Source organism: Lampetra planeri, unplaced genomic scaffold (assembly GCF_965212315.1).
Source record: "Lampetra planeri unplaced genomic scaffold, kcLamPlan1.2.h2 scaffold_404, whole genome shotgun sequence".
NCBI lineage: Eukaryota > Metazoa > Chordata > Hyperoartia > Petromyzontiformes > Petromyzontidae > Lampetra > Lampetra planeri.
The window spans coordinates 23,566-33,842 of record NW_027615227.1 but is presented as its reverse complement, the minus strand read 5'-3'; the positions used below and the strand labels follow the sequence as shown (position 1 = coordinate 33,842).

The following is a 10,277-nucleotide window of genomic DNA, read 5'->3' as shown; positions in this document are numbered from 1 at the left end:
ATGAACTGTGTAGACTCGTCCTAAGCCATCAGATTCACCGTCAGCAGCTCGTCGCTTCCATTTTTTTAGCAGTCCATGTATAGTAGGAGAGAACTTAATGGTAGAGCAGGTTGGCAGCAAATGGGTCACTTGGGCACAAAACCAAGAACGCCATCAGGGTGGTATCTAGTGGAGCCAGGGCCTGTTGTTGGGCATTTCCTTTGGTGACGTAGATGCGTTGAACATTTTTGAGGTGAAGTGCCAAATGGACGACTGTGGGGGAACGGTCATGGATGGGGAAGCCAAGAATACAGCAAATGGCCTCATTGTTGCTGATGTATCTTCCTTGGAAAGAAAGTTTGAGCTCATGCACACTTTGCCCCTCTCTTTTGTAATGCAAAGACAGCCATGTCAGGGCCTTTGTTGATGTATTGGCAAACATATTTGATGGCTTTTTTTTAGAATAGCAGAATTTCACATTAAAGTGGGGAACGATCCACCGGTTGTGAACCTTCATTAGCGAGTTAGTGGCAGGTCTGAGCGTTATCTGAAATCCACCATGCTCAGTATTTCTGTGACGATATCGAGGATAGCCATCATGGGCCGACTGAGTGTCTTGCAAGTAGTTCCGTGGATACCTCTTGGTACACCTGTGGTCTTGCATACATGTGTAATGCGGGCGTAAACGACCTTCCGGATGTGACGTCATGGGGGGAGGAGTTACGTCACGTGGGGGAGAGGGTTCAGAGCTAAAAGGGGAGAAACCGGAAGAGGAGGGGAGGTTGTTGGAGACTGGGAGAGAGTAAGGCCACGCAGGGCGAAGGCTGGGGAGAGTGACGAGATCGCCACACACACAGAGTACGGATAGGGCACCGTCGGCCAGCGGTGACCGACCCCGGAGAAGCGGGGAGCAGCGGTAAGGCTGCAGCGAGGGCAGCTGGGAGGCTGCACGAGGAGATTAGCAGTGAGGCTGCTACGGGAAAGTGGAAGAGCCGTGTGGGAAAAGTATACGAACCCGAATAAAGGACACCAAGCCAGATACCGTGGTCGAGTCCTTTATTACACATGGCGCATTTGGATAGAACTGGGCACATGGGCCATGGACCATTTGGTTGCAGACCACATAGAAAAAGGGCAGGGTCTGGATGGGGGTGAGATAGCTCAGCACTGATAAATGTGTCAATGTGACTTGCATCAATTGTTTCCCTCATCCATAGCGAAATGTGAGCACGAGGTGGACGACGTTTTTGCCACCCAATGGTGTGCAAGCTACTGTTTGTCTATCCAAAGACGCCACCTTCGTTAATCATAATAAGCATCTCATAAACTTTGAGTTTTTAGACCCTAGCTAACATGTCATGTCTGTCTGGTGGCTTTTGGATTGGATAAAGGTAAACCTGCAACTCCTTTCATTTGAGATTGCAAGTGAAGGTGATGAATCACGAAGGAATAGAAGTTTCTTTAGAGACAGTTTTGTGAGGATGTCTTTGTCCTGCAGCTTTGTAATTGGAGGAATCTTGACGTGGTACCCATCTTGGCCTTGCGACAGGAAAATGTGTTATTGTAGGGCATCGTATGCTCTTTCAGTGTCAGGAAATTGTGCGATGGTGTTTTCTTGGTATGGAAGAACAATGTCTCTCTCACAATGTTCCTCACCCACCGTAAGAAAGCAAGGTCAACAATATTTGGGGCATTGAACCTCCCTGCGTGCTCCCCGCTTAGGTGGAAAGGTGCGGTACGGAAAAATTTAAATGGGTGATATTCCCACGAATGTCACAAAACGATAGACGAAATTCAATGGGCTGTAGCTAAAAAAGTCCAACGTATTTAGCAGTATAACATATTAATCGGCAACGCAGTACTACAAATCAGTAAATATCGTGACGTGCGCAATCGAAACAATAGAAATGCATTGAAGAAATAAGATGAAATACGTTTACATTAAAGAGCAGCAGTACGTACAGGTAAGTTGAAAAGCAGACGACAGTCTAGATTATAGACTGGCAGTACGCCGACTCAATGACACAAGCATTGCTACACTCGACATAAAAAGCTGTCAATACGGTCAGCAGCTGAAAAAGCAGGATACAGTCGACATGAAAGGCTGGCAGTACACTGAGTGAGGTAAAGAAGCAGGCAACAGATTATAGACTGGCATACTCAATGCCCAAAAGCAAAATTAGCAGTGTAGATAACATGTAGTTTTTGCGACCAATATTATTTATAATAAACATTTTTGGGTCAGATCGCGTTATTATTTATGTGTCATAACCCTCCACCACCCGACACGGCCAATCAGCAAAAAACCCAAAAAGTTCACCATGAGAACCTCATTTGCCAGTAAAAATATGATAATTGTTTTTTTACCCTTCTATCGGGCAACAAAACTGACACCTTTTTACAAGGAGTCATGTTTGCATAGACCACAATACCTGCAGTCATAATACAAGCAAAAGACATAACTCTGATAATGTGCACTGGTCTTGAAGTTGATTGGTCCACACCCGAGACAGCTTTCCTTAGAGCCTAGTCTCACATGGGTTGGACCAGATGACGCCAAAAGGCAAAAAGTTCCCTACTTCAGCCCACCGGTGTGTTGAAGAGTGAATCCACAACATTTACAATTTTTTAGTACGACTTTTCGCTAGTAATTACATCCAGCATCATCGGGCAATTCGCCAGAATCGTGCCAATGCACCGAAGTTAATTAACGAGCAGGCAGCAGGCAACAGCACGGACTGGCAGTGCACCGTCTCAGCTTCATAGAAACACAGCTAAACAAGAACATATTTAGCAACCAAATAGTGCAATATTAGTTTTCTACACACAAACATTTTTATTGTAATATTTGGCAACTTATTTGTTTCATAATAGTAAACAATAAACCTGAGTTCTTAGCGAAAGATTAAATAAAATTGTACTTCACATTGCCGTGGTGAGGCCTAGTCCAATGCAGAGCCCGCGGCCTCGCCGAGATTGCCAAGCCGGAGGAGGTTGCACATTGCCAGGCTGGGCCGCTCTCCCCACCCGCACTGCAATAATGCCATCTAAGTGCTCTAATATTAATATCAACGGACTTTATAGCAGTAACTGCATTGTGTGTATATTTTTTAAGCATTGTTAACGCGAATGAGATTTGTATCGATCGTGTGTGCGTTGCTAGGAGTGCAATTGCGTGAACACAGAGAGACAAAAATGACATTTATATATAACGCACTACTTTAACTGTGATGAACGCTGCACTGTCATTTTCATGCAGGGGGCGCTGTAAACCTACGTGCCCCCTGCATGAACGACGGAGGCGCAAGGACAGACGTTCGATCACGTTGGAATCGATCTGCAGACGGCGGTCTTCTCGCACGGCCAACTCTGTCACCTTACCTCGATTCCACGATCCCAACCAGGTGAAAGTCTGCATCGAACCGAACCCCCCGGCAAGGCCATTTACCTCACGACGAGACAAAATTCACACCAAATGTCGTTTTCAATTAAGTCTTACAGATGTAAAATGATATAAGCTTTTAATGAATACAATTATCTATTTAAAAAATAACAGTTCAAAGATGTTTCATTTTAAAACTTCAAAACGGAGCATCGGGAGTTTGCGTGGATGCGTCGTTCGTGTGCAATTTTTTTCGTGACTTTCCTGGCCGAAAGCCGTAAATGGTTGAGGGGCACCACAGGCCGTCCGGCTTGCTTCAACCCATGGTTGTGAACATCCAGACGTTAATCGGCAAGGACCATTTCTTGTCCAAGTTCGCCAACATATATGACATGAAGCAAAATAATGAGTGTTGTTGTGGAGAATGTATCTACTAGATGTGCTCTGCCTTGTAACCAAATACAAATCTGTACCAAAAATGCATTCCAAATATGCTCTTAAAATTACCTCCTTGCAATGAAGCAGATCAGCAGACACGACATCTTTCATTTATCGATCTCTCCACGAAACAAAGGAATGTTTTACACAAACTATAACTAGCACAGACTTCTGGGAGTGCACCATTGATTCAGTGCAAGCCACCTGTGCACCCCGATTGGTGCACAGAGTCTCAACAGCAGCCGGTGTTGCTTCAACCGATAGTTACGGACATCCAGACGTTAATCAGCAAGGAGCATTTCTAGTCCGAGTTAAACAAAATCTACGTCAACACGTAATGCAAAATTATAATTCGTGTTGTAGAGAATGTATCTCCTCTACATGTAACTTTTGAGTGGTATTCCTTGTAACTGATGAACAATCCAAATGTGCTCCCTATTTCAAAGACAATGAGTTGCTCCAGAGGGAGATGCTTCCTGAAAACACAAAAGTACCCTTTGACCTGTATCACAAGAACAAGGAGTCTCACCTGAGTGATCTGTACAGGTTACTTCCAAAAACACACACTGTGTCCTAACATCACTTATTCAATGTTTGACCCTTATAGACAAAATGGTACATGTACGCACACAATCAGACAAGTATTCATTCAAAATTAGTGACAGGCATATTAACAAAATTGAATTACTGCACTGAAATATACTGCATTAGGTTACATCGTATTAACAAGATAAACAAAAAACAATGTCTGCTTAACAGTGTATATACAACGTACTATTGCGCCATTCAAAACAAGTAGGCCATTGCATGTTTAATGTAGCAAATTCTAAAAACATTACCTACAAATTCCACAACCAAGATGCCACATCAACCATCACCCCCTACTGACAGGCTCTTGTCCACATGTAGTACCGTGCAGGGCCACCACCTTGTGCCACACAAGGGCAGCTGCTACTTGGGGATGTTTCGAGTGTTTGAAATGAGATACGATACAAAACTCCGAGTTGTCGAGGCGATTAAAGCAAGCACCATATAAATGCAATTCATAACATAGTGAATGCGTGGGAGCTTTTTGGCTCCCGCTCCTGGTTAGAGATCAATGCAACCCACAGGTCCACAAAGACTGGCCGCTCTTACCCTGCAGGGTGAACCTAGGAATTGAGCGTTCAACTTCACATTCTCGTCATTCAAGGCCTGTGACAAAGGTGCATCTATTGGAGCGATATTGTCTCTGGCTTACACATCTACCGGGTCTCCATTTGACTTTGTATTGTCTCGGAGGAAGTCCACCCACACCTCCACTTCCACAAACTGCTGGGAGTTGCCTCGCTCTGCTTCACAGTCAGAATTCTCCTCCTGCTTCACGTTGCCTCTATCGATGTGGAGGTCAGATTTTGGAGTTGACTCTTCATCTTCACATTTTACCTTCACTTCTTCGCTCTTCACCATCACTTCTTCACATTTCACCTTCACCTCCTCATATTTCACCTTGACACCTTTAAAAGCGTCCAAGCTGGGATTTTTTTCCGGTTCTTGTTTCATGAGGGATGGGCTCATTACGGCACTTTGACTTTCACAAGCTGATATCAGACTCCGCTCCTTGTGGATATTATGATGCTTGTGTGTTCTCTGGTGTTTTTTAAGAGTCGATGAACTTGCAAACGCCTTCCCACACACACTGCACTTGCAGGGTTTCTCTCCCGTGTGTGTTCTCTGGTGTGGTACAAGAGCAGATGACTGTGCAAACGCCTTCCCACACACACTGCACTTGAAGGGTTTTTCTCCCGTGTGTGTTCTCTGGTGTGTTGCAAGAGTAGATGAAAGTGCAAACGCCTTCCCACATACACTGCACTTGAAGGGTTTCTCTCCCGTGTGTGTTCTCTGGTGTGCTACAAGAGTAGATGAATCTGAAAACGCCTTCCCACACACACTGCATTTGAAGGGTTTTTCTCCCGTGTGTGTTCTCTGGTGTGTTACAAGAGTATATAATTGTGCAAACGCCTGCCCACACACACTGCACTTGAAGGGTTTTTCTCCCGTGTGTGTTCTCTGGTGTTTTACAATAGTAGATGACTTTGTAAACGCCTTCCCACACACACTGCACTTGAAGGGTTTCTCTCCCGTGTGTGTTCTCTGGTGTTCTACAAGAACATATGACTGTGCAAACGCCTTCCCACACACACTGCACTTGAAGGGTTTTTCTCCCGTGTGTGTTCTCTGGTGTGTTGCAAGAGTAGATGAAAGTGCAAACGCCTTCCCACATACACTGCACTTGAAGGGTTTCTCTCCCGTGTGTGTTCTCTGGTGTTTTACAAGATGAGCTGAATCTGAAAACGCCTTCCCACACACACTGCACTTGCAGGGTTTCTCTCCCGTGTGTGTTCTCTGGTGTTCTACAAGAGTATATGACTTTGCAAACGACTTCCCACACACACTGCACTTGAAGGGTTTCTCTCCCGTGTGTGTTCTCTGGTGTGCTACAAGAGTAGATGAATCTGAAAACGCCTTCCCACACACACTGCATTTGAAGGGTTTCTCTCCCGAGTGTGTTCTCTGGTGTACTACAAGAGCAGATGACTGTGCAAACGCCTTCCCACACACACTGCATTTGAAGGGTTTCTCTCCCGAGTGTGTTCTCTGGTGTACTACAAGAGCAGATGACTGTGCAAACGCCTTCCCACACACACTGCATTTGAAGGGTTTCTCTCCCGAGTGTGTTCTCTGGTGTGCTACAAGAGCAGATGACTGTGCAAACGCCTTCCCACACACACTGCACTTGCAGGGTTTCTCTCCCGAGTGTGTTCTCTTGTGTGCTACAAGAGCAGATAACTGTGCAAACGCCTTCCCACACACACTGCATTTGAAGGGTTTCTCTCCCGAGTGTGTTCTCTGGTGTGCTACAAGAGCAGATAACTGTGCAAACGCCTTCCCACACACACTGCACTTGAAGGGTTTCTCTCCCGAGTGTGTTCTCTGGTGTGCTACAAGAGCAGATGACATTGCAAATGCCTTCCCACACACACTGCATTTGAAGGGTTTTTCTCCCGTGTGTGTTCTCTTGTGTGTTGCAAGAGTAGATGAAAGTGCAAACGCCTTCCCACACACACTGCACTTGAAGGGTTTCTCTCCCGTGTGTGTTCTCTGGTGTTTTACAAGATCTGATGAATCTGAAAACGCCTTCCCACACACACTGCACTTGAAGGGTTTTTCTCCCGTGTGTGTTCTCTGGTGTGTTACAAGAGTATATAATTGTGCAAACGCCTTCCCACACACACTGCACTTGAAGAGTTTTTCTCCCGTGTGTGTTCTCTGGTGTTTTACAAGAGTAGATGACTTTGCAAACGCCTTCCCACACACACTGCACTTGAAGGGTTTTTCTCCCGTGTGTGTTCTCTGGTGTGTTGCAAGAGTAGATGAAAGTGCAAACGCCTTCCCACACACACTGCACTTGAAGGGTTTCTCTCCCATGTGTGTTCTCTGGTGCTGTGTCAAATGTTCAGGACAATTCGTGCTGTATGAACACCGGTCGCATTGTTGCCTTGTCGCACCGAGCTGCGCCGAGTGCCTTTGCTCCATCAGACCAATTCTGCAGAGGAAAGTACAGAGGAAGCGTCAGTTGCAGACAGAAAACAAAATATCTACACGTCAGTAGAGGCACAGAGGAATGCATATACACAGTCACACGTGACTTACACGTCTATATTCATGATATAGTGAAAAAGCTTCCAAAATTCATCACGCGGGCTGTTATGGCACACAATGAGAGGGCAAATGGTCACAAATTTCGGCTGTCTGGCTACAAAAGGAATATTTATGAAAGCTAAATTCAGTTGACATAGCAAAAGGTGTTGAAAATAATACTATTTGTGTTATGCAGAAATTCATAAATTCATGTTCAATCGCAACTTAGAGGTGTGTTGTATATATAGACCTTTTCCAAAAATATATATTAAGAATAATTCGACCCATTTTTTTCCTTAAATAATTAATAAATGAAACCAACACTCAACTCCGCTACCCCTCAAGCCACACCAAGCATCTGGAGGTCATTAAACAACAAACTTCGGAGCAAAGAGGGGTTCGCGACTATCTGGAAATCTCCAGGCTGGCAGATGACCATATGACATGACCTCCCCGGACGTTTTGGACAGTTCACAAACAAATCTCCAGAGCACATAGCAGAGACAAACGGACGTTACAACTCACATTTTCTTTCACGGCAAAAGTTTGAAACTCGTCAAAAAGAACAAATCGACGTTATAGACTGCAGTCTATACGAGCGGCTTTATACTGGTAGGAACGAAGTGGACCAGACACCAATAGATTATATCGTCCGTCCGTTTGTCCATTTGTCCGTCCGTCCGTCTGTGTAGCAACATCGCCCCCTACTGCAAACACTTGGCATGACCCTACAAAAACCTTGAGACTCAGTGACGCTATCCTGGCTAAACAAGTGTAACATTCCCTTATAATTCCCTCAGATAGCTTTTAATTAAAACATTTAAATTAATGAGGCTTTCCTGGCTAAACACGTGTAACATTCCTTATAATTCCCTGAGATAGCTTTTAATTAAAACTTTGAAATTAAATAAAAAAACTCACAGCGCCCTAAAGCCTACAGCTAGGCCTAAAGCCTAGAACTAGGCCTGAAACTCTCCCTTTGTATCGTACCCCCGCGTGTGTGAAAGGGAGTTAATGTTTCACAATGTTACATTCCCTGATTTTTTTAAATAGAAACATTTAAATTTCAAGCTTTTACATTAATAATTAAAACATTTAAATTAAATATTAACTCACAGCGACCTAAAGCCTACAGCTAGGCCTAAAGCCTAGAAATAGGCCTCAAAGTCTCCCTTCGTATCGTCCGATTAGGTGTAGCAACATCGCCCCCTACTGCAAACACTTGGCAGGACCCTACAAAAACCTACAGTGGGGCTTTCCTGGCTAAACAAGTGTAATAATACATTATGTTTATATTTTTTGATATTCGTTCCTACCAGCCCACCCCGCAGGGTCCTGTTTATTATTTATTTTATTTCACCCTTATTCAACTCGTATATCATTTTGTATTGTATCTTTCTATCCATGTAACTTCACCAAGAGAACCAAGGAATGTGCATTCTGGTAGACAAGAAAGTGAGCGCTTGGTTATATCTCCAGCCTCGGGATATCAAAATATAACTCAAAATAAAACACCGATCCCTGGTGACACAGACTTACAACAAAGCTTGGCAAAACCCTCGGAATAATGGTAACAACGAGGGGCATTACGAATCTTGGTTAAACATGAACCAAATAATAACCACGAGATATTAGACCCGGGGTAACTCATAAGAGGTACAAGAAATAGGTCCAACACACACAAGACCAGATAATGTGTATTCCATGGAATCAAAGCCTCCCCGGCCACCTTTGTCTTCCAACAATTTGACACAAACACATGGCAGCCACAATTACGTATGAAGGGTGTCTGGCCTTGAGCTAACAAACACAACGAAGGGGGGGGGGATGCCAACAAGCATAAACTTAGACGGAAAACAGCCCGTCCGGGGTCATCAAGGGAAGGGGGGGGGGGCATTCAGGCGCGGCCGCGGAGAGAGGACGGTGACAAAGGGCATCTGTTTTTTTTCTCTCGCAAGAGACGCACAGAGAGGGGAGGGAATTTCAGATATAACCAACGACACAGATCATGCAATTCAGTCTTGCAAAGGGGCAAACTCCGGGGCATGGCCTCGAGATCAACCATGGGTGTCGTGTCTCGTGAAGCGAAGGGACGATGTGTGTTAAGAGCTGAGTTCGGCATGAACTGACAGAGTATCGCTGAAAGTTTATTCTACATTCATCCTGATGTTTTGAGTCGCTTGTGGAATCGAGGGTTTGCGATAAGTTGTATTGTACCAAGCTATCAGAGTTGCGTAAGAGGTGTGCTAATACAATTTACAAGTTTTGAGAGTCAGTGATCCAGCCAGCGACGAGCAGCTCACAGCAGCAGCCCTCTTAGAAGAAGGGTGGAGAGCACGAAAGTTGAGCAACGACAAGGCGAAGCCCGGAAGTGAGGGCGGGAGAGGTAACACAATGCCAGTGCAAAACTGGCAGCTGCACGCCAAGGGCGAAAGCAAGGAGAGAGAAAGGAGAGAGCACGGAGCAGTGGAAAGAGCCTGAGCCAGCGCAAGCCCTGAAGTGAGGGCGGGTGTCCGTGTGAAGCTGGCAGCTGCACGATCAAGGAGAGAGCACGGAGCAGTGGAAAGAGCCTGAGCAGCCGCCCGTGAGCAAGAGTGTCAGCGCCAGCGAGAGCGCCGTGGGTTCGACCCACACACACACCGACCAGCACCAGCTGGGAACCAATGCCAGAGTGAGGAGCGGCGACCAGCAGACAAGCTGCGCACGCTATCTGACGACGGAATCATCGCACACCGCCGACGGCGAGCATCACGCCAACTCAACCAGCAGTGAAGAGAGCTGCAACGCCAAGAGGAAG

General features: G+C 45.5%; 1 protein-coding gene across 2 annotated transcripts in view; it reads right to left on the bottom strand.

The window, feature by feature from the left end:
* Positions 1-10,277, bottom strand: part of LOC144741033 (uncharacterized) — a 44,254-nt gene that overhangs the window by 14,499 nt on the left and 19,478 nt on the right. Inside the window, exon 4 of one of the 2 annotated variants that reach the window (XM_078623723.1) lies at positions 5,535-7,228. In XM_078623723.1, coding sequence (XP_078479849.1) covers positions 5,535-7,228 — 1,694 coding nt within the window. Of the gene's footprint in view, positions 1-3,483; positions 7,386-10,277 lie in introns of those variants that run through there. The other variant, XM_078623722.1, reaches the window with a different exon arrangement.